The 25,300-nt window shown below is 43.5% G+C and overlaps 1 protein-coding gene across 1 annotated transcript in view; it reads right to left on the minus strand.

The window, feature by feature from the left end:
- The window catches only part of PCSK5 (proprotein convertase subtilisin/kexin type 5), a 435,012-nt gene that overhangs the window by 96,095 nt on the left and 313,617 nt on the right, over positions 1-25,300 (minus strand). The window contains exons 21-23 of the mRNA XM_036260761.1: positions 12,777-12,879; positions 6,734-6,870; positions 1,489-1,695 (exon numbers count right to left, since the gene is read on the minus strand). Coding sequence (XP_036116654.1) covers positions 1,489-1,695; positions 6,734-6,870; positions 12,777-12,879 — 447 coding nt within the window. The remainder of the gene's footprint in view (positions 1-1,488; positions 1,696-6,733; positions 6,871-12,776; positions 12,880-25,300) is intronic.

Here is a 25,300-nt window from a genome sequence, read left to right on the forward strand (position 1 = left end):
TGGAAACAACCCAAATGTCCATCAGTAGACAAATGAATAAAACAGCTGTGGTACATGTACACAACGGAATACTATGCAAATTTAAGAAGGATTTCATCCTTTGAGATGACATGGAGGGTTCTGGAGAGTATTATACTAAGTGAAATAAGCTAATCAGAGAAAGACAAATACCACATGATCTCACTTATTTGTGGAACTATAATGAACAAAACAAGCTGATGAACAAAATAGACCTAGAGACATAGAAAAGAGTACGGTTCAGACTGAGAAACCTCAGAAGAGGGGGGCGGGAGGGGGAGAATGAGATAAACCAAAGAACTTACATGCATGTATGTGTAACCAATGGACATAGACAATAATACCTGGGAGGGGTGGGGGATAGGGAGGAAGGTGTCTGTGGGGGAAAAAGGAGAAATGTCTGTAACAAAAACAAATTAATAAAAAAAAGAAATAAGTTCTTTGGGGAATATGGAATTGGGTATATAAATAAACATGTTCTCTCTCTCTCTCTCTTTTATTTTAAATCCTCACCTGAGGACATGTTTTTATTGATTGGGGGGGGGGGGAGAGAGAGAGAGAGAGAGAGAGAGACATTGATGTGAGAGAGGAGCATCTATCCGTTGTCTCCCGTATGAGCACTGATGGGGGATCATACACGTACTGATCAGGGATTAAACCTGAAACCTAGGTATGTGCCCTGACTGGAAATTGAACCCGGAACCTTTTGGTGAATGAGATGTCACTCCAACCAACTGAGCTACCTGGCTAGGGCAAGACTCTGTCTCTTTTTATCTGTTCTCTTAAATCCTAAAAAAAAAACAACGTTCTAAATCCTATACTACATTAGTAAACATTAAGAAGATAAAGGAATGTGTTTTAATTATTCTAGAAATATTTGCAATATTCTTACATGGAAGAGAACAATAATGATGATTGCTATTTTCAAAATCTCCCTCTTACCATGTAAGATAAAGAATTGGGCAATAACTATAACATAGAATTCACAGAACATTGAAATATTTTCAGGTAGGTTTAAGTAGGAGGATTCTGTTTGGCTTCTCACAGCAACCATCTTGGTGTGGTGCTCTCTCTTTTACAAATGAAGAAACCAAGCAAGGCATAGAGAAACCAGACTAGTTTTCCCAGAATCTCATAACTAGCAATTGGGAAGGAGAAAATTATTGGCCATGACTTCCAGATTCTCATCTAATTTTCTGTTCACTACCCTGCGCATGAACCCTCCACTCAAGGTCAATTTCTATGATTCACTGATCTCATTATGTGCATAGATTATATCGGGGGAAACCCAGAGAAAAGGAGGAAAGGAGAGGGGCAGGTATCACTGTCTCCACTAGATGGATAGTCACACAAAGACATCTCAGGCACTGACAGTAAACCAAGAAGACAATTCGAGAGTGCTGGACATCTAGGGGTACACTTCCTCCTGCCATCTCCTGGTGCAGGGCAGTGGCCCCAGAGCAGCCTTACCTGGTCCACACTCTAACTTTTGGCAGGTATGGTTGGTGGGCACCATGACGTAGCCACCCATGCATCGTGTGCAGAAGTTCCCGCTGTGGCAAAGCTTGCAGTTGTCTGGGCAGGACAGGCAGGCGTGCCCCTCGGCAGGGTAGTGCCCCTCTGGGCAACTCTCCCGACATTCCCCCTGGTACAGGAGGTGCTCCTGGCCATGCTTATCTGAACAAGTAGAGAGGCAACAAAAAGAGGGAAAAGGCACACAATTAACCATAAAGCTAATACAACAAAGACATTTTATTAAAAAAAAAAAAAAGGCCAAGTGCTCTGACTCCTAGGGGGCCTGAAATATAAGAATGGATTTAATGAAAAGTGCAATATCTGAATACTTATAGTTGAAAAGTTCTCCTTGGGTTCCTCTCTGTATCTGTGGAGGCTCGCAGACTTAGGGGCTAGAGATCCCATGAGAACAAACAAATGCTTACTGACAGACATATTTTTTTTATGACAGTGTAGTCTTTTAGAATGATTTTCAATTCTGTTACCAAAATCACATGCTTGTATTAACTGTCTGAATTTTTGCACGGCTGCCAATTCCTACAATGGCAGCCATTGGAGCGCTGGACCAAGTACACCTCTGACCCCTTCACGTGCATTTCTGCAGGTTCCTGAGCTCTGCCAAGACTGGATTCTACAAGGAAAGAATCAGCAGTGCCCCTAGCATGAGACAACGGGAACTCACTCCTGGATGAAATGGAAAATTCTAATTAGTTACAAACAATTGCAATTAATAAAAAGGACTATAATCCATTACAAATGTATATTTAAAACACAAGATTAATATAGATGCACCTAGAGGTCTCCGACCCCCTCCCTCCTGGAGTTTTTGTTTGTGCTGAGAGTATATGGTATCCATCTTCTCTGAATCAGGTCTCCCAAATGCTCTAGCTTCTGAAGCACAGCTGATCCGTGTTACCCACAGTAACTGGGGTCTACTCTTCACTCATCATGTGATCTACCACATGAACATCCGGAACCACTGACCTTCGAAATGCACAGCTGCTGGATTTGTGGATGAAGATAGCACCAACCCCATGTTACAAGTATGAAAACTGAAAGTCAGTATAATGTTAGATTGAACCGCATGAAACTGCCAACATTCAACTATTTTTATGTGTAAACTTGGTGCTGTCAAATGGTTTAATCTAAGGTTTCTTATTTAATTTAAGCCTTCGTTCAAATACAATTTAAAAAATGCACCCTTGGATCATGGGCTCTGAAGTAACCTCTGTTCTGGTGGTGATTTCATGCCAGAAGTCTGTTGGTTCCCGTGGGAACAAAGAAAATAAAGAGGCTTCCACAGAGGTGGTGGAAGAGGATCTGCTGTCTCCACGTTTGGCAGGAGTGTTGGGGAGGATGTAATGTGCACTTGGTAATTCAGCAGCTGCAGGCCAATGTTGTGGGGGCACAAAACCCTCATTTGGTGGAACCTGAATTTCAGGAGACCACACAAGGGTTAACGTGCCAACTTGTGTTCTTCTCAGATACACTGTGAAAGCCTAGCAAACTCCATTTCCACGACTCATTCAGAAAAGATCCTACTTTTCAGAGGGCCAGACTTCTCAGATACAGGTAGGAAGGGCTGAGCGAGAACAGTGGTAAGCCTACTCTCTCCCGATCCAACTGTTGTGCGTTCTCTGTACTATCATGGGCCGTCAACTCAGGATTCAGAGGCTTGGGCCTGGCATAGAGTGAGTTCTAAATACATATTTGCTGAATGATTGAATAAGTGAGTGAATATTCCTATTATTACAACATGGTCTTAAAATAAAAAAAATTAACTATGATGGGTTCAGATATCAGAGAAAATGTTCTTTAATTCTATTTTTATTGTTTAGGCATGCTTTATTATTTAGGAAGCTTTGGATATTATAACTTGGATTTAAGGGACAGAAATTTGAAGGGTCTTGGTATTTAAAATACATCAATCCTTGCAAAAGGAGGTCACTTAGATGCCTTGACCAGGGCCAGTTTTCCTGATAGGCTTGGCCAAGATTTGGTCATTTTTCTAATAGCTGGAGTAGTGTGGCAGCTCACTTAGTTTGGACTGATAATGTGGATACCCCATTGATTTAAATCCCATTCATACATTTTTGGCTACTTGCCCAGAATTTAAATATTATAATGATATGCAGAAGCTGGTTCTAATAATAGAAGGGTGGACATTTTTGTTAGGTGCCAAAACTTTCATGTGATAATATGAGACAGGGGTTAAAGTGCAAGGAACTTGAGTTAATTACTGGAATTAATTAACTCCAATTACTCTCTTGGCAGTTGATTTTATTAGAAGAGAAGGTGAACCAATGTGAAGACACTGGATGTCTCCGGTAGGAAAGAAAGGTTGAGGATTGAAAGTATGAAGGTAAAGGATTACTGGAAATGATGAAAGAAAGAAAAGAAAGGGAAGGAAGGAAGGAAGGAAGGAAGGAAGGAAGGAAGGAAGGAAGGAAGGAAGGAAGGAAAAGAAAAAAGAAAGATAAATTAAAGACTCTGAAAATAAATTTTGTGAAGTTTAATTCTACATGTTGCTTACTGTCCTGTTCAATTTAACTTTGGGTCCAGTTTGGTAGAAGATAAATATCTGGAAGAAATTTTAGAGCCAATCTTCACCAGCATAGTTGGAGATCTGCATGTCTAAAAGGGTTCAGCTCTACAGTTAACAAAATTACAGTTACGGGGCGAAATTTCTACTTGGATGTGTAGATGGGACTCCCTAACCAGAGGATTTCCAGCCTTTTCTGAAAGCCCGCCGATATGGAACGGTATTATGCCAACCATCCATCTTCTTCAACACTAGGGACGTCATGCTCTAACAGGAGAGAACCCTGCTAGCCAGAACTTGCTCAACAACAGTACCCTCTCTAGGAAGCCTCTCTGCTCACTGCAGCTGAAACCGTTTTCTTCTCAGACCTGTGGTAGGATTTCTACCATTCATTTGGTTTCTAATATTTTCTTGTTTTATAACACACGAGGACAAACCCCTCTGTTAGACTGTAAACTCAAGTATCATTGCTTGCATTTTCCATGGCAACTATGTATAGTAACATGGGAGGGGCACAGTACATTTTTGTTAACATAATGGATTCAACATACGTTCAAACAGGAAAGAAAAAAAAAAAGAAATGTCAAAGCATTTATGTGTGGATTTTTCCATGTAGTTATAGGATACTTAGGACATTTTAGACATTTGTTTAGCATTTGAGCTACTCCTTCAATTTGTACTATCTATTAAGAATTTGAGTGTTTAAAATCTGAAAGAAATTTTAATTGCCATCTTGTTTGTGTTTCCTCTTTTTACAAACAAGGAGGGACCTGAAGAGGTGAAGCAAGGAACTAGAACCCACTTTTTCTGACTGCTGGTACAGGTGTTTTTTCTGTTGAACTATTCATTCATTTAGTTATAGTGTATACCTTCCATATGCTGGATGCTGTGCTAGTACTCAAAATACAACTGAAAACAAGTAAAACTCTTCACTGCTCTTACAAGGCATCGTCTCATGAACAAGACAGGTATCAAGTGAGAGGCAGCTTATAAAGTGGGAAGTGCAGGGCTCCAGGGATCCTCATACGAAGGGGTTTAACCTAGGCAAGGAGGTAGGGCAGTATATACGGAGGGAATAACTCCGAAACTGAGACCTGAAAGAGGTCAGGCAGACACTGAATGAGGCTCATCTCAAAGGAAGTCTTTGAATACCTGGAGAAACTCAAATGCCCATAGGAATAAGGAAGTGCAAACAGTAACAGTAGTAATAGTAATAATAATAAGTGAATATTTATTGAGTGTTTCCTATATACCCAGCCCTGTCCTAAGTGTTTTATTATTCTATTTCATTTAGTCTTATTTCATTTTCATAATAATCCTTAAAAGGGGCAACCATCTTAGAAATGAGGAAGGAAACAGAATGAGCAGGCTGGAGATAAAATTTGACATAAATACTTTGTTTACATAAAAAACGCAAAGAAATAATTTTAATTTATGGGAGAAAATGAGTTATTTCCCATTCTTCTACAAAAGCATGATACTCTCAATTTGTTCTTCATTTTTCTTGATTTTTTTTTCTTTACAAGCAAGAATAAAGATGAATAATCCTCCTTGTCTGGCTGGTGTGGCTCAGTGGTTTAGCATCGACCAAGAGGTCGTTGGTTCGATTCCTGGTCAGGACACACACCCAGTGGGGGGCATGTAGGAGGTGGCCAGTCGATGTTCTCTCTCATCGATGTTTCTCTCTCTCCTATCCCTCTCCCTTCCTCTCTCTCTAAAATCAATAAAGGGGGAAAAATAAAAAAATAAAAAAATATATAAATAATCCTCTTCCCCTAGAAATGCCATGTAAGTATAATGACAGTGGTGAGTGACAGCCTCAGGATCAGAGAGACAGCTAGGAGTGGTGGGGATCATGGAGGAATGGTCCCCAGTCGACCTTGTGAGGAATGTAGACCCAGTGTTGCCAGATCTTCCAAGTTTTTAAGAGAAACAAAAAATTCAGGTTTTTATGTGAAATTTCCCAATTTTAAAATTCGGCTCAACTTTTAAAAGTATTATGTAGGTCAAATAAAATATGAATCTGCCCCACATGAGGTCAAAGTAGCAACAGGCTCATGAGGGGAGGCTGGACAGCAGTCCATGGTCAAACTGCAGAGGACCTTTGAGATCATGGAATAGGATCCAAGGACAGCATACATGTAATTGTTAAAACTGGGGCAGGGAAGGTCATATTTGTGTCTTGCAGTGGTTGCTTTGTTCCCACAGGGCACTGGCAATGTCTAAACGGCATAGCTCTTGCCCGAGGAGAACTTAACACAACTTCTATTATAATATTTTTCTGAAAGACAGTGTGTCTGCCTTAATTTCCTAGCATTTCACTTTTACCTCAACAAATCTCAGCTTTACTGCCTATGTCGTGACTGACATCCCGTTCACATGCCCTCTCTGTCCCCTTCTCAGGAAAGACATCTCTCAGCCTCTCTCTTGTCTCAGGGCCATGAGTCAACAATAATGTAAACTTGTGTCCTGACACCAAGCAGAAATGTCAGGATTGTACACACTTTCTCATGATACTAGATACTAAATGGAAGATACTAAATGGAACTTTTCTCATGAACGGCTGCCTGATCTCAACCCCCTTCCCCAGAGATGAAGCTTCCGAGTCAAACCAGATAATGTCCCTGGAAGGACAAGTAACCAGCCAGACTCCCTCACCTACTCCACAGGAGGTGCAGTTGGAAGGCCCGTCTCCCTGGCATTCTTGGCAGGTGTGGTGGCACGGATGACATTGGTTCTCTCGTTCAAATTTGCCTGAGGGACAGCCCACGACGCAGCGGCCGTCATCCAAAATCCTAGAGGAAAAGCAGACTTTTAGATTTTGTAAGGGTGACTTTCTGGACTAGCCTTATGTTTAGAACATGTGGTATTCGTGTTCCGCAAACAAGAGGGATGCCTGGGGCTGATCATCTGAGACCATGCGGTATATCAGTCACGTACCCATCCTTGGCCCAAGGTGTGGACCCTGCAGCAGGCATGCCAGGAACCGGCTGGGGATGCAGGCCTGAGATAAGCTACCCAGTGCCTGCAGGGATTAAACCTGAATTGTCAGTCCCAGACAAACCCAGCCCACAGTCAGATGATGGTCTTTGAACTTTCAAGATACTAAATGGAACTTTGAATCCAGAGGCCTTGGAGAAAAATATTCTTCCTTTAGATAAGAGCATGCCCACACTCAGCAAGGGAATGTCAACTCTAAGGGTTCTCAGAGGGTAGAACGAAACACTATCCTTAATGTAGGTGCTACTTATAAACTTGGCCTATGCATGTAGAAAGTATGGGTGTTGTTTTTGCAAGTGTTTCCTGAAGTATAGGGCACCACATCTCTATTTTCTGACCATGTTTTCAATTACCTGTAAGGGCACCACAGATAAGTTAGCAGGCGAGCTTCTTAAACCTTTGGTTTTACACATACACAACATATATCATAATGTCATGGCTAATATTTTCATAGTTTTGCTTCTGTCTTTCCCTTGCAAAGTAATCCCAAGATCAAATGTGATTAAGTTTCTTTCCAAGAGTTTTGCTCAGAAAAATTCAACATGCTTTTCAAGTGCAAGACTCAGATAGGTCATGCGACTGGATGAGGTGAACTAGGATGGGGGTGCTCAACCCCCAGAATTTCCAATGCAGTAGGTCCAGTGGGGAGGGAGCTGAGAATTTGTGCTTTTGACAAGTTGCTGGGTAGTGATCCTGCCTTGGTCTAGAGAACACACTTCAAGAACTGCTGCTCTACCTTCTGCTCACTGGCAGTCTGGATGGATTGCTATGAAGGTTTCTAAATGATGCCTATGTAACACAGGTGGTACCAGATTGATGTCTTGTAGGGTGTCTTTAGAGTGGCAGCTGTTGTATCAGTTGCATGATTAACTGAGCATGTAGTAGTGCATACATGTCCCCAGGGGCATGCTGCTGACATCCAAGCCTGGGAGAACTAAAGGTCTACAAAGAAGGTAGGGTTTCCTTTCTCTCTACCACCTCTCTCCACTCAGGCTGGATGGCACATGGAAGGCCAGTGTAGGCCTTATGCCCCTTGTTCCTGGGCTGACACTGACACTGTTTTTGTAGGTAGAGCCAGCCCTAAACTGGAAAAAGACATTTGAATTCTAGGATTGGAGGACATAGGGGTGGGGCAAGGCATGCTGAATAGTGTGTTACTCGCTGCCTTCCATCTTTCCTGCTCCCTGAAAGTCTGTGTCCTTTGCATCTGTTTGGAAACAGAATGGGATTAAAGCCAACAGCATAAAACCCAGCACCACTGGCATGGACAGTCCTTTTGGCCCACTGCAGAGTGTGGGGTCCCAGCCCTAAACAGACACGCACACGCATCTGGTTGTTCATGACGGGACAGATCCCCTGCACCATGGCGGAACGAGAGGACTGTTCCCGGCCCAGCACGAACTGTTCCCATTTGATGGCATGAATGTCAACATGGACTATCCCGGCCCCACCCCCCTCTGCTTTCTGAGCTAGAAGATTTTTCAAGGGATCATTTGGATGTGGCTAGTTAAAAATAAAAATAAAACAAAAACCTCCATTTAAGAAAAACTAACCAAGAGCTTTCTGAGGTTTTTTTTGTTTTTTTTTTGTTTTTTTTTTTTTAAACGAGGAAGCTACTCTATGCTCTGCTGAAAAGGAGAATGGGGCATATTTATTTGTGAGGGTTCATTTTCTTGCTAAAAGAAAAGGGGATGGAAAGTACATCGTCATTTTGTCCTTCATAGAAAGATATGACAGATTGATTTAGGGAGAAATGATTTCTCTTGAGAGGGGCGACTAATACTCTCAATGATGAGATCCATTTAAAATCATCCAGAAACTGGGGTGAGGGTGAAACAGATGGTGTAATACTCCTTATGTGGGTGATAGGCTGCCTTTCTTATTTGAGTGCTTGATTTTAAGAAAGTATTAAGCACATAATGGTGCTTTAAATCAACTCCCTCCACCTCTACCCTAAGGAGAGCTTGATGACATAGCCAGTTTTCTTAAGAACAAGATTCTTTCTAAAGATGGAAATGAAGAGAAAATAGCCATGCAGAAGTGCAGCACTGACTTACATCACCCCCATCCCCCATCCCCTCGGGAAAACTTGCCAAGGAACTTAAAGAAAAGTATCACTTCAAGTGGCATAGACTTCCACCGACATCGACAAGTCTTCCCTGGTGCAGGAGGGTAGATACCTAGCCCTGGGTTGCATGGAGCTGATAAAAAATTATTTAAAACCTACTCAAGCCGTCCTTGGGATCACCAGTCATCTGATTTGTGGATTTCTGAGACACTCTATAGGGGAAGCACTTCTCTCCCCAAGTCACACCTGCTCTTGGCCTGCTTATTTATTTTTCTTTATTGACTTTTTAGAGAGAGAGGAAAGGAGAGGAAGAGAGACAGAAACATCGATGAGAGAGAACATCAATTGGCCATCTCCTGCATGCCCTGCAGTGGGGATTTGGCCCACATCCTAGGCATGTGCCCTGACCGAGAATTGAACTGGTTGACCTCTTGGTGCATGGGTGGATGCTCAACCACTGAGCCAGAGCACCTGGCTTTCTTGGCCTTTTTATAAGCATAAACCATTCTAGGTCCATCAGCACTCACAGGAAGGAAGAAGGTGGCAAAACCAAGTTCTAAAGAGCTGGGCAGAGGTATGTTCTTAACATTGGCACTACATTTTCCAGAAGTGAGGACTAGGGTGTTATATAGCTACACATGTTAAATAACAGGCAAAATTCCACCAACTTTTCAATCGTCTTTAAGGATCTAAACCCAAGAGTGGATGGAAATGTAAAGGGAAATCTAGAAGATGAAGAGAGTGCTTTTTTTGTGTGTTAATCCTCACCCAAGGATATTTTTCCATTGATTTTTAGATAGAGCAGAAGGGAGGGAGGGGGACAGAGAGAGAGAGAGAAACATTAATGTGCGAGACACACATTGATTGGTTGCCTCCTGGAGGACCCTGACTGGGGCCAGGGATTGAACCTGCAACCTAGGTACCTGCCCTTGACTGGGAATCAAACCCAGGACCCTTCAGTCCGTGGGCTGACGCTCTAACCACTGAGCCAAACCGGCCAGGGTGAGAGAGCTTTTTAAATTTAAAGTTGTTTAAATTTTAAAACAACTTCAGAGTTAAATTATATTTTTAATTTTTACTATGGAAAAATTTAAACATATGTAAAATAAACCTCACAGTAACTCGTTCCCCACATTGTACTCTTCACTCAACTTTAACAGTTATCAGCACATGGCCAATCTTATTTCATCTCAATCCCCACTTATTTACTTCCATCCCATTTTGTTCTGAAGCAAACCTCTAAATGCAACTTCTTTAGGGGTGAACTTTATTGTACCAGGACTGGAGATATCCAAAGCTTAAGAGTAGGGGGAAACTCGAAGAGATTACCTATCCTGGTTATTCTGTTTGTCTCTCCTTACCCCGGCCCCAGATCCATTTGCTGGCATTCTCTGTAATGCTGTGTGCTGGAATTGTACTCACTAGATATTGCATCTCCAAGCTCACTGCTCTCGCTTGTAAGTGGTGTTTCCCATTGGCCTCTGGTTAGTTCCAGACAAAGGGAAACACCAGCAGATCTGAAGGGGGCAGAAGAGACTGGGGTATTTATTCCAGCCAGAGCCACAACTTTGCTTCCTCCTTCTGTGGTTCTGGAGTGGCTGTGTCTCCTCTAGCTCCATTTTCTGTAAGGCATCCCCTCTTCCATGGTTGCAGCTTTGGCTTCAGAACTAGGGTGTTAAAGCTGCCTCACTATTGCTCATCTGAGTGCTTCACCATTCCTTGACTTTGACTGCTTGGGTCGCCTGTAAGAATTCGGGTCTTGCATTTAGCTCAGAGCTAGACATAAACCAAGTGCTCAAGACTGTCTTGAATGGACATGATTCCACTCAAGGAAAATACTTTGCTGCCCTTTCCAGAACAAATAAGTCAACATCATCTTTCAATATAGTTTTTTTTCCCCCTTCTCATAAGATAAAAAGTCAGGTAGTTAATTGCCATGATACAATGCCCTTTCTTGGACATATTTGCAAGTAATTGACATCGAGGAGGAGAGATGGGGAAATAAATGGAGTGTGCAGAGAGATAAGAGGAACATTGTTCCCGTAGAACAAGGTTTCTTAGGAGGACATCCTGGTTCAAGGTCCATACACATGCTTTTCTTTCTTCAGAAGCTGAAGCATGGGCTGCTTAAATAAGTTCAACTACCCAAATGGTCCAGGAGGTGTATCTCTGATCTTGTACCAGTGGGCTTAGATTTTGCTAAATGGCCATTTATGGTAATAGAATTTTTTGCTCACTTCTGGTGAGCCCGAGGCAGTGATGACTTCTGGAGTGTATACTGGATGATGGTAGCTGCTTTATCAAACAAATGCTAAAAAGTTCCCTTAGTTCGAAATGCAATGGGATTTGGTTATTGATATGGTAAGGCGGTAAGGCGTGAGAGAGAAATAGGACCCATTTCGGAAAGCTGTCTGTTTCTAATAGTATGCCCTGAAGCTGCTTTAAGGCAAAGTCAATATTTAGAGGCATAGATGTCTCGAAGAGACACTTGGAAAATGTTATCACAGTTACCATTGAGAATTCTTAAGACTTCTTTGGTGTCTCTTTCCCTCCCTTGCCTCTCCCTCCCTCCCTCTCTTTTTTTCTCTTTTTGAGGGAGCTACTTGGAGAGCCAAGCCCATGATATTGATTACATACTTTATAAAGTTCAATAAAACACACATTTATTGAATTAGTAGTATATGTTGATCACTGTGGGGGAATAAAGGACAAATACACCACAGTTTCTGCTCAGAACATTGCAGTCCCGAGGAAGAATTAGATGAAATAACTGTTGTGTAAGGCAGAGGGGTCTGTCCAGTGGCAGGAGCAACCTTATCCTACTGGTCTGGGGAGAGACTCTGCTTCCTGCACAGTAAGTAGAGCAGTGATAAGGCCATTCAAACACCTAGTCAGTCAACAAGTATTAAGTGCTAGAATCAGGGGAGTGTTGACTGAAAATACAACAACATCCCAACTCTCTTCATTAGAAATTTTCAGTGTTTAGCAGAGATGCTCATCCCATTCAGGTACTTGCTATTTCCTCATTTACTCAGCTATCGGATATTTATTGAGTACCTACCATTTTCCTAGCACTGTGATAGATAATAGAGATACAAAGATGAGTATTCCAAGGGGTATACAGTCTAACAAAGGCATAGGTTTGTAAATGAATGTCTTAAAATGCCACAGTTGATCTTATGGAAGTTTATACAGAGCACAGGGGAACATAAAGAGGAAGAAGTTAGTTCTACTGGGAAGAGGTAAAAAAAATGCCTTCATAGAACAGTTTACTCTTGAAACTGATTCTAGAAATAGGAGTAGACATTTGCTCAGCGATGAGGATGATGGTTGAGGAGTGGGTGTGCAGAAAAAGATGAGATACCAGGCATCAAAGTCACCACCATCTTCATCAATGAGAACATCCCTCTAGTCCCAGGGTGCAGATTCTTGTAATGGATACTGGGCATAATGGGGAGAAGATGCTACAGAGGTGGGCTGTGGTCAGACCATGGAGGGTTACTGTGTCCTGGGAAACAGTTTGATTCTTTTTCCTGTAGGCCTAAAATGTGCCTCTAAGGTGGTAAGCATCTTCTCTCTCCATCCTGCAACCCATGAGCTCCCAACCATAGGAGATACTGAGAGGCTACTCACCGGGTGACGGGGCAGCCAGTGCAGTTTTCCTGGGTCGGCCCCCAGCACCTGGCGCATGAGGCTTCACAGATCTGGCAGTGACCTTGCTCATCGATGTATTCTCCTGGGGAACAAAATTCAGTTGTTTACCTGATTTCTACATGGCACTGCTTCCTGGGCTGTCAGTCTGAGAGCAGCCAGATCTGTCCGTGGCTGCCTAAAAGCCATGGAGACGACACAGAGAGAAGAGACCTTGAATGGCTTCAGTTGCCAGTCCTTAATCCTGACCTTATAATAACAATTGCTCCTCTCCCAAGGGCTCTGGAAGTTGGAACCTCAAAAAGTTATGAGGATCAAGTTATTTTGGATCAAGTCAAAAGGTGTTACAGATTTTATAAGTAGAGAGAAGCCGAGGGGGTTTCCTACAGGACCCCTTCACTGAGCTTCTGCTGACTTTCCTTCTGAAGGCTGAGGGGCTATGGCCCATAGAGGTGCCAGTTATAGCCTTGGTTTGAATCAGGCAACGAGCTGGGCCCACCTAGATCTCGTCCCATCACTCTGGGGAGGATTGTGATTACTTGTCAAGAAGGGGAGTTGAAGCTTGGCTGACATTTGACAGATGTCCACTGCATATCACCCTAAAAGAGTAACATTAAAGAGATAGCCAGAGAATTTTTCATTTAATTGGAAATCTTATCTTTCCCAAGGAAGAACACACATGAGGCCTTTCCACAGAAGCAAGTACAGTCTCACCAACTTCTTAAAAACATTTAAGAAATTATTCCCACAACAAAAGTGGTAGAGAGGCAAACTCACTAAAGGTGATAATCCAATGGTGGGCCTCTCCTCATTGAATTCAACCCTCTGCTCACACTACACTCATCCTCTCCTCCCATTGTCTTACAAGAAATTGACTTAAAAGAAACTGAAGTTCCTTCAGTCTGATCCAAAGAGCCACTTTGCATGATTTAGAAAGTGATCAGGTTCAGTAACTACAGATTCAGATTTCAGCAGTCACAACCTTCCTGCCTCCCACCCCAACTTTCACAGCCCCATAAGCATGTCTGAACATTGTCAATCTGAAACCCAGCCAGGGTGGTGAGGTAGCAGGACTCAGTGATGGTTTAATCAAGTGGTGTTACTGAAACTGTAAGATTCACCTCCTGGCTTATTGTACCTGTATGGAAAAAGTCCTGGAAACAGCCTTGACTGGCAAGGAGTGGAGGGAAGTCCACTCCTCTGCCTTTTCCCATAATTTCACTGAATGAGTACAGTTGGATAAGGTAGACCTTATATACATAAATTGTCCACTTGCTAGAACTAAGCCACAGAAATGAGTGAGCCTTAGAGTGGGGGCAAAACATGCAAATGTGCAAGTGGTTCACTCGACAGGTCTGCCCAGATGTTCAGGTGGAGTTGAAAATCCAGCCCATGTTGATGTCACCAAGGCGTGAAGACTGGTGTTGGCCACCTCTTTCTCTGTAAGGGGTGCCTTTACTAATTCACACAAAGTTGTTGGAATGGACCTGTTGCATTCTTGGTAATCAGCAGTCCCAAGGCAGAAAAAGAGCTGGGACTTCTGTCTGGTAGGAGTGTTGATTTCAAGTTGGGATTCTCATTCAATATAGGCATCATATTTACGCAGCCTTCTTTTTATTGATTTGGGCTTCCCTATTCCACCTCTTAATTATCGCCCTTGTGTAATCTCTTCCACCTTTGTCAGGAGGCACAATCAGTCGAGCAGTGTGATTATCAGTCCAGGCACCAGCAAGACACAGAGCAGAGGATCCGGGGCCGACCTGATAGGAACAAGTGGGTATTGCCTACATTGCCAAAGCTAACAATTTGTGTTGGGTGATAGCTGTGTATCTTTCAAAATATATGTGCTGAGTGGAACAGGTATGGCAAAGGACCACAGAGGCTTTGAACCCAAAGAAAGTATTTTCTAGAAAAATATAGATTATAGCTTATTCATTCATTTATTTATTCTATGGATATTTTTTGAATACCTACACACTAGGGACTAGGTAAGATTTAGAGATACACAAATTACAAAGGCCCTGCTCATGGATTCTCGAAGATTTTTTATAAGAATGATTTGTAAGGAGATAGTTATAATCCACAGGAATCTTCGAATTCCTTGGACAGTCTGGATAAGTCTAAAACAGAAGAGCAAGGGCACTGGACTCTGATAGCCCTAGAGGCAAAGACCGTTGTTTTGCCTTGACATTGGTGCCGATAACAGCTGACACAGTGGTTTGGTTCTCCTAACTCCTGCTACCCATCCACCTTAATATCCATGGTATATTGGATCCAATGCAAGGGTGGGGTTTTAAACTAAATGCACCTTGCTCTGCTAAATCGAGTGCTGCTTAGATGGTTCTGAGAGATATGTCATATCTACACCCAAAGTCTCTTCTATAGTTACAGATGAGTCATGGCTAGGTCAAGCCAGGGTTATTCAGATATCACTGTGGAAAATTTCAATTCTCCTGTGTCTTTTGTTTGCCTCTCCCTTGGCTTCCATAGCCAGTTGGGGGTACTGATATCCTGGCCTCATACTTCCTTGATCTGCTCAACGATCATGGCCTCTATTGGCACTCACAAAGATATTATCACCTTAGACATAACCATCGCTTGGAATTGTCCCAACTCTGAGATTTCAAATACGCTCCAAGCACAACCTTCTTATGCCCCACTATGAGTTCACTCCACTTGATCATTCTGTCATTTATCTTTGTAGTTCCCTCTTACATTTCTCACTGTAGCTAGGTTAAACCTTTCCAAGACCCAGTTCCACCCATTCTTTCTCAGAAGGTGATCTCACTACCTAATTTGCTGATAAGATATTGAATTTCCCCAGCATCCTTTTTCTCAATGTCACAATTCCTTTTTATCTTCTCCTTGACTGTTCACTTGTCTCCTGTCTCCGAGGAAGGTAAGTCTCTCTGCCTGGCCATTTTCAACTTTCCATCTAATGTTCTTCATCTTTCCTCAGGATATTTCTCCACCAGTATCTCTGTCTTCAATCTCTTCTCCACATCTCCCATTATCTTCTGACCTGCAAAAGTTCTCCCCAACCTAAACCTTCCCAAGCACATTTTTTCTTTGAGAAGTGATCCTTAAAACACGTTTTTACCTCCTACTACCATTTGGAAACAAAATGGAGAAAACCTCATAACCTTGAAGCTTACATAAGCAAGTCACTGTAGGACAGCTTAACCGCTCCCTCTCAAGTCTGCACGCCTCTTAACTTTAGAGCAAACTTTGGCTTTAGAACAGATGAGACTAGAGGGATCTGCCTTAATTTTCCTATTTGTGAGGATGTCCAATTAGTTATATAAACAACTGCCCCCAGCCCTTGCAGACACATGTTTCCTACTGCACACTTGAAACCAAAAAAGCCAGATTCCAAGAACACAGTGAAGTTACTCCTTTTCTGGTTGTTGGAGCAGCAAATTCTTCTCATCTGTCTTTGTTGCACAATGAAGCCGAATGTTTATGACATAAGTGATATACAAAAAAAATTTTTTTTTAATAATCACTTTTAGTACAGATGTCAGGGGCCAATATTTTGTTCTCTATCTCATCTTACAAGCTCTTCCTTCTGGTGTCTTCATCCATTATTATTATGTCCAAATTGTTTTTCTCCTGTGATAAAAAAAAGTTTCATTCCCCTTTCAGTTCCTTTCTCATCTCGTCCTACAGTAGTTCAAAAAACACAGAAGTTAGTGTCTCTTGGGGAGCAATGATGTCTCAAAAGTTAAAGACACAGCTTAAAAAAGAATACTCGTGAGTTTTTCAACTGGGGTGCATTCTGCTTGTTCCGTCGCTCCGGAACATTGTAGCATGTGTTTGTGTTAACAAGTCTGTTACAAATAAACATTATGGCATGATCCAGAGTAGGTAGACATGTATTATATCATGCGCAGCTACTAAACACAGTTGAGAATAACATAACGGGCTTACCTAGCCAGAAGAGCTTCATTTCTCTTCAGAAATGTTGTAGAGTTTAAGCAAATAAATATATACACAGAATAAATTAATACACACATAGGTAGATAGATTATAATGTGAGTCTAAAACATTGTTTTTAGTAGGGGTAATTGATAAGAGAAGATGGGAGGAAGATTTGAAGGGTAATCAGCCTTTTTTTTGAGTGAGGAAGAGAGAGGGAGAGAGAAAGAGAAACATGGATGTGAGGGCGAAACATTGATTGGCTGCCACCGACATGCCCCTGTTCCTGCCAGGGATCAAGCCCACAACCTGGGAATATGCCCTGACTGGGAATCCAACTGGCAACCTTTTGGTGCACAGGACCTTGCCCAACCAAACGAGTCACACCAGCCAGTGACACCAGCCATTTGGTTTTTCATCTGGTTATTTCAGCAAGTAACCTTGGAGTACTGAATTATCTGTAGACCTCTATTCATGTACTATCACTCAGATGCCAGGAACCCTAGAGTGTGACTTTTCTGAATGACTGCAACCACAAGAGATAATCAAATAATACTATATTTTTGCAAGGATGCCTAAACCTAGTTTCCAACTTAAGATACCACTGTGCAAAGGCAGTTTCTATGAAAAGCAATTCATATACTTATTACTTTCCACTAGCTACAATAAATACTTGGTTTCACTTTCAACTAGTTACATATTAATGAAATTATTCAGTTTTTTTTGTTTGTTTGTTCTTTTTTTGTATGTGCCCCTAGCGGGAACAGAACCCAGGACTCTCTGGTCTGCAGGCCAATGCTTCAACCGCTGAGCTAAACCGGCCAGGGCTGAAATAATTCAGTTTTTAAAGCATCATTAGATATAAAGTTTTAGAGCAAGGCTCAAAATATGAGGCCATCCACTGATGGCCGACATCTTTTTAAAAATCTATAGCAGCGATTCTAAACTTTTTTCATCTCATGACATACACAAACTAATTACTAAAATTCTGCAACACACCAAAAATATATATTAAATTTTTGCCAATATGTCAAAAATGTAGGTATAGTTTTGATTCATTCACAACAGACAGCTATTGTCATTTTGTAATTTGACAATCTAAGGGAAAAGACGTCAGTGCCCCTGACTAGGTGGTCAGGTATTGCACATTTTAAAAATGCTTGCAGCACACTGGTGTACTGTGGCACACAGGTTGAAAATCGCTGGTCTACACAAGTATTCAGCCTTTTTTTTTGTGTGTGTGTGTGGTGTTTTTAAAGAAATTTTTTTTTTTAATTTTCAATTGCAGTTGACATACAATATTCGGTGTACAACATAGGGATTAGACATTTATATAAGTTAGAAAATGATCGCCCCAATAAGTCTAGTACTCATCTGACACCATACATAGTTATTATGGAATTATTGACTATACTCCCTGTGCTGTACTTGACATCCTCATGACTGTTTTTATCACCGGCACATCTTAATCCCTCCCTCCCACATTTTTTTAAAATTTTATTTTATTATTATTTTTTTAAATACATTTTTTATTTATAAAGGAAGGACATCCTGACACATGCTACACTGTGGATGAACCTGGAAGACACTGTGCTAAGTGAAATAAACCAGCCACAGAAGGACAGTTATTTCACAATTCCATTTACATGAGGTACCTACGGCAGTCAAACTCAGTAGGACAGGAAGCAGAATGGTGGTTGCCAGGAGCTGGAGGGGAGGGGGAAATGGGGAGATGCTTAATGGGTACAACGTTTCAGCTGAGGAAGATGAGAAAGTTCTGGAAATGGATGGTGGCAGTGGCCGCACCACAGGTGGATGAAATTAATGCCATGGACCTACAGGGTTAAAATGGTGAATCTTATGTTATGAATATTTTACCACACTTTTTATAAGTCTACATGATAAGTTTGCTCCTTTGCAGGCCAAACTTGACTTTAACCAAAAAATTCAGGATTGTCTGCCTGGTGGGATTGGGTCCAAAGAGCACCAACCATCTTCAGCCAGTTTGTTGAATTCAGCCTCAGGAGATCTCCTGTGAGAATACAGTGATACCTCGGTTCTCGAACGCCTTGACTTTCGACCAAATCGGTATTCGACCAGGAGATTCGAGAAACTTTTGTCTCGGAATCCGAACAAATATTTGGAACTCGAACTTCCGAGATGAGCCGAGTTGAGCCGAATGGCGTTCATTCGGCCCAGCGCGCCTTGCTTGCGTCATCAGTGTGAGTGCAGAGAGAGAGTCACGCTTTGTGGAGAGAGTCACGCTTTACACTGAATTTAACCCTTAGACATACTGTACACTTTTATTTCTTGTTGAGACTTATGTTTTTCTACATATTATATACAAATTAGGCCAGTAAATAGGCATTTTCTGGGGCTTGGAACGAATTAATCCAGTTTCCATTATTTCATTGCTTCGGTTCTCGAACAATTTGGTTCTCGACCGTCCTCCTGGAACGAATTATGTTCGAGAACCGAGGTATCACTGTAGAACTAAATGGATAAGTGAATAAAGCTTGTGATAATGGAGACGTCTAGCCGATGGACCACTGTACTGTTTCTGTTCCTTAGCATCTACAAAGGCAGAGTGAGCATCAAGCCGAGAGGGAGAGAGCTGCGTTCACAGACTAGAGGTGTCAGGGGACCACCGCTTCTCTTTCTCATTCTCTTAACAACTTCCCCTTTTCCTCCCCTCCCACCCTGGTTTTTGATTATCAAGACTTATCTTTCTCAGCCTCGTTGCTTTTACATTCTTAGGTGCTGGGGTTCACCTGTTGGCTGATGCCCTAAAAGGCAACTCTGGCACTCCCATGGGTTGGCACTCCATCAAGAATGGATGGATTGAGGAAATTGTGGGTCCACCACACTTGTAAAGGTTTAGCTGACTTCAGTCTGCACGTTGAACAAAGATCAAGGAATCAAGAGCAGATCCTTTGCATTTCTACTACTATTTTGGGCCCTGACCTCAATTGGGCTGCTAAGAAAATGTATCTGCAGTGAAGTCTTGGCCAGCACACCTGAATCCAGCGGTGACGAGGACATCACACCGGCTCCCATTCATCGACACCTGCCCCCATTCATTGACACCTGCCATGTTATAGATGCTGTTCTGTGTAATGTGTAACTTAAACAATAGCCCCTTTTATAAGTGAGAAACTGAGGCTCAGACTGGTGAATCTTGCATGAATTCACTCAACTAGGCAAGTGACAGAGTTGGGTTGCGACCCCATTGTGTCTGAGCTTGAGCCCATGCTCCTTCTCCAGAATTTCCCTGGTATGGATTCCTTTCCCCTAGGTGCTCCAAGGAGCTTTGATAGTGATAAAAAGACAACTGAGCACTTGTCTTGTCCAAACCACTTGGTGAGTTAAGGGTATCAAAAGGGAATTCACTGTGAAAACATGGATTTTGAGCAGGCGTAATGCACGAAGCAGATCTGCTCAGTGATTGAACATACCCTCCAAATTCATGTTTACTCTGATAAAGTGGCCACCAATGATTAAAAATGCAATTATATTTACCAAATTCAGATTTTACCAGCTGTTTGTCCTGTCCCCTAGGTTAGAAACTCCTAAGAGGAACCCCAAAATGTTTTTTGAATGAATAAAATAATTTGTTGGAGCTCGGCATGGGGCTTTTCTGCTTAAGAGGTGTCTGAAAACAAAGTAAATTGGCTCTTTAGAAATAGCTTATAACCAGAAATATAGTAACCTCTTTTTGGCCCCCACAATTTATATGAGAATCTAGTAGAGATGGATGGTTCTGTATATCTTGTCCTCAATTAAGAGAGTTTTGCATCACCTCTGTTAGTGACAAGTCATTCTAAGTCCTAGCTTAAGGATGTTAAAATTAAAAAGGTGCTGAGTTCTGGCCAGTGTGGTTCAGTGATTAGAGCACCAGTCTACACACTGAAGGGTCATGGGTTCCATTCCTGGTAAAGGGCAGGTTTGACCCCTGGTACCAGTCAGGCACCTGCAGGAGGCAACCAATCAATATTTCTCTCTCACATCGATGTTTTTCTCTCTCTCCCTTCCTCCCTCTTTTCCTTCCACTCTCTCTAAAATCAATGGAAAAAAAAAAAAAGATCCTCAGGTGAGGATTAACAAAAAATAAAATAAAAAGGTGCTGAACAGTTGGTTGCAAGGTCAGACACAAGGGGTGACACAGTCATGAGTGTGATTATTATCTGCAATTAAACAAAGTTAATTTACAAAGCCTATTATTGAACCTGTGGATGAGGAAATCATCAGCACTTTCCCACAGGCAGGGTATGGTAGGTAGAAATGCACGTATTGCCTATCTCAGGTGTGTAAAATATCTTGCCAATCTCTCTATGTAGTAGGCTGCCTTTGCTATCCCTCTAAGTGAACCTAGCATGTCTACAGGTTCTCCAGTGCACTCGGCCCCTCTACTCCTCAGGAGTAGGACTTGATGCCCCCGTGTTCCCAGTGTCTGTGGCTGCAGTGGGACCACGCTCACAGGGAAACTGTACGAGGGCATATGGGGGCTCAGTACATGGTGACAGGAGGAAGTGAGCACAACTTGATGAATAACTTATTTGCCTTCTGGAAAACATCATTGCTAACCTGAGGAAAGCGGCACTTGGGAGACACATACTGAGAAAGGGAATGACTGGCAAGGACAGGTCGTTGACCTGCGTTTCCGTGTGAACCCGCGATGAGCACAGCTCTGTCAAGTCCTAAAGGCTGTACCGTTTCCTTCCACTGTGGAGGTGATGAAATGGCAGGTGGAACTGAGCCACAGTCCTGACTCTTTTGAACCAAACAAGGGTCCTTGAATGTGGATGTTACAGCCCCAAGTTCTCCCCAAGGAGCTTAAAATGACCAAAAGTTTCCTTGTGATGCTTAAGTCCTGAAACAGGCACAAGGATGAGACTTATTACCCACTTTCATTTCTCTGATGACTGCAAGAGCCTCCCCAACTGCTTTGTAACTTGCTCCTAAACCCTTCAAAGTACCGCTGCTCACTGCCTCCACATCAGCGCCCTACGGGGGAACACCCTCCTCCTCTTCTTCTGGACCAACACACCCAGAGTGCCAACTACCTTTCCTCTCCCGCACTCTGTCTCTCCTCAAGCCCTGCCTGCTGGTGCTAACACCTCGCAGCCTAATCACTAATTAGGAGAAAACAGATGCTCCGGGAAAGAGAGAGAAGTTGCATTATGAAGCCTGTGGCTCCGTCTGCACGGTAGCTGGTAACTGACAATTTAGCCTGGGTCTTCACTAACACCGCCCATCCAGGAGCTGCAATACCACCTTCTAAGACAGGTTTGCACGCAGCAGGGCACCCAGTGACTGGGGCAGCGTCGGACTCATCAAGAGGCTGTGTGTTTTATTGGAAGTGACCAAATCGTGCCTTTTACAAAGCCCAGGTGTGGATGTGGGGAAGGGACTGAAGTTTGCCATGTGCCTACCGCGTGCGGTGTAGCGGGGAGCCCCACATCGGGTAAAGGCACACGTTTTGGAGTCATCCCCACCTGGGTTTGATTTTGGCTTCCTCCTCCAGCTGTTTGACATTAATCAAATCACATATTTCCCTGATGTGCCTCTTCTGGTATCGTGGATAATACTCTCATTCTCATAGAATGTGGCTGAGATCAATTGAGAAAACAGACCTAGGGCACAGTGGGTGGCAGCATGTTATAATTATCAGGGACTTTGAATATGTTCTCTCACTAATCCTCCAATAATAAGGTGGGGTCCAGGTTTCAGCTCCATTTGACCAAATAAAGCATGGAAGCATCAAAACTCTAGCTCTCTGAACACCGTTGGAACCCTGGTGTGGCTGGATTCCAAGTGCTGGCTTTTCTACCCTTGAGGGGACTTGAAGAATATATTGGCTGCGTATGTTGGTGGCAGCGAGGCACCTGGAATTACTGACCCCGGAGGCTGAGAACACAGTTCAGCTGCAGGATGCAGCCCACACAAGTCAGCCTTTCTAATTGGCAGCCCCAGGGAGCCAGCCTCCCTGCGTCCGAGCAAAGGCAGCTCCCCCGTGCACTTCGCCTGGAACATTTCAGAGCCACGCAGTGCCCTTCTCAAGCTACAGAGGTAGAAGTTGGTCAGGAATAAGCGAATCCCTGTAAGAAGGGGCACACAGGGCTTCTTCCCTGCAGACTTGCACTGAGAAGGTTTAGCACCTGGGGTTCTTGGCCCCCTGTGGAGTGGGCACTCTGGACTGTCTGCCTCTTCAGGCGGGTGGTCGCGCAGTTTCCTCTCTCAGTGAGGGTAGCACACACACGGATGGAAATGAGTGTCGTAGGCTGTGAATGTGTGTTCTGTATTGGGGAGGGGTGGTGGTGGTGGGAGGCAGGGGGCCTTGGCGTCCCTTCTGTCGGAGAGAGAAAGAGCCTCGGGTGTTTCCCTGCCTACCAACCCCCTTCCACACGGTTTGCATCATATCAGAGCTTTGGACTCTGTCCAGAGCATGGAATGTGGGACTAGAACCTCAGCCGGCACCACCCCAGAGAGAATGCTGCTTCCCGCACCCCTTAAAGACTCCTCTCATTCGCACCATGCTCGGCTGACCACGAGCTGGCCTCCTCACCCAGAGAGGAGAGGCAAGATACAGGTGGCATGCACGTATCTGAAACCAGATGTCCTAGGTGTGGGTCCCCGGGCTGCCGTGTGCTAGCTGTGAGAACGTGCACACGTTATAAAGCCTCTCTGGGCCTCAGTCAGCGCATCTGCAAAGTGGAAATGATCACAGCATGTCATAAAATTGGAAGAAGGATTAAATTAATCAACATGTGAAATGTGCTTTGTAAGATACTAGCACATAGCAAGTGCATAACAGATTTTCGCTGTTGCTGCTTCAGTGCGCACAAACCGGTCCCTGGATGAGCAGCGCGCGCGAGAAGAAAGACCCATAAAACACGCAAACCTCAACTCACCTCTTGTTGTTTGGGTGGCTTTGGAAATTTATTTTGCCCCAAAAGTTGTAGGTTCCTTGTTATTTTGCTGCCTATTATCAGAATACCCTTTCTTATACTGAGGTTGATTTAGAAACGAAGGTAAATACAAATGAAATATCTGGAAAACATTTCTCCACAATTGTTCAGGGACCACTGAGAAGAATGGAGTCCAAACTTACCAGCCATTTCATTAGCTCCTGACTCAAAAGGCAAGGTCCTATGCTATTGGCACCAAAGTGCAGTCAGTTCTGGTCAGAAAAGGGGTGACCCTCTGCCCTTTCACCCTCCACTGTAAACCCACAGTTCAAGAATTATTAACTTGCCAGAAAACGATCGATACCCCAAGCAATATTCGACAGAAAGGCAGGCCAGCCATTCCTCTGTTCCCAATAGTATTCCTCTTGTGGCCTTATGGAGACATCTCTTAGGAAGAATATAAAATTGTGACTTAAACTGGTCTTTATCTAGCTCTTAACACACTGGTCAGGCAATGGTTACACATGAATTTGTCTGACCTCGATGCTAACTCAAGGACTGTCTCTTGGGCATGAATAATTGCATGTGAGGATCCCGGCTCCATCAGAACATTGCAGAATGGTGTGACTCAATGTGCTCCTGTCCTACCTTGTACCTTAATGCCTTGCTTTCCCCTCCAGATGCCTTGCATGCATCTCTCCACCCCTTCTGTGCCAGGGCTCTGTGGTGAAATTGCAGCCTGTGCGTGCTGCCCCCTAGTGGAGCTGAGAACTGCCCAGCCTAGTCCTGCAGCGAGGTCATGTTGAGAACAGGAGGAGGACTCTGCACAACCAGAGCCAGAAGCAGCTCTAGAAAGTCTGAAGGAGCCTCAAGAACAAGTCAGTTCCACTGGGAGAAGCACAGCCTTGGCCGGAAGGTAGGCAAGTCAGTATTTGAGTTCGAAGTCTCCTGCCTTGGGCCTGACTTCCATTTTCCATAGCAAAGCCCGACCCAAGCAAACCCCCGGGCATCGGCATCTCCCCAGGGGGCCACCATACCTTCTGGACTAGTTACATTGCTGTGCTGGGTGGCAGAGGGCTCTTCAGCATCATTTCTAGGGAACAGGAACCCAAGGCAACTGGTTTTGACCCCATTTTAGGGGCCCTGGGTCCTCAGAGCCCAGCCCATGCCTTAGGGCTGCAGCCACCAGGCTTCGAGGTGGGCTCAGTTTTCAGGACTGGGAAGACTGGTCACTTCCTGGAAACTGGGTTCCATAATCCCCCCAGACAGAGCTGGTGAGGCAAGCTCTCCTTCCTTCCCAAGCCCCCTCCAGTGGCTGTCTGACCTGCTTTGACTCCTCTTTGCTTTCAAGGCTCTCTTGATATTCATCTTCACCACATTTTCATGGTGTGATGTGCTGGAGGCCTCCAGTCCTCCGGAGGGGCCAGTTCTTCTCTTCTGAGGTTCACAGTTGCTGAAACAGGCAGGGGTGAGCTGTGGAGAAGCCGCCCGTGGGCTTGGGGAACTTGAAGAGTCTTTTGCTTATGCACTCATCTGGTGTAATTTAGGCTGTAATTTTCCAAAGCTGAATTTGTAAGAGGCCAACATTTTCTATGGGATAAAAACAAGTGCTCACTACAGTAGCACAAATGGTTGGCATGCGAAACAGGTCCTAGGAACAGAGGCAGCGGAGAGGTGGCA

This window comes from Molossus molossus, unplaced genomic scaffold (assembly GCF_014108415.1).
Source record: "Molossus molossus isolate mMolMol1 unplaced genomic scaffold, mMolMol1.p scaffold_m16_p_14, whole genome shotgun sequence".
NCBI classification, from domain to species: domain Eukaryota; kingdom Metazoa; phylum Chordata; class Mammalia; order Chiroptera; family Molossidae; genus Molossus; species Molossus molossus.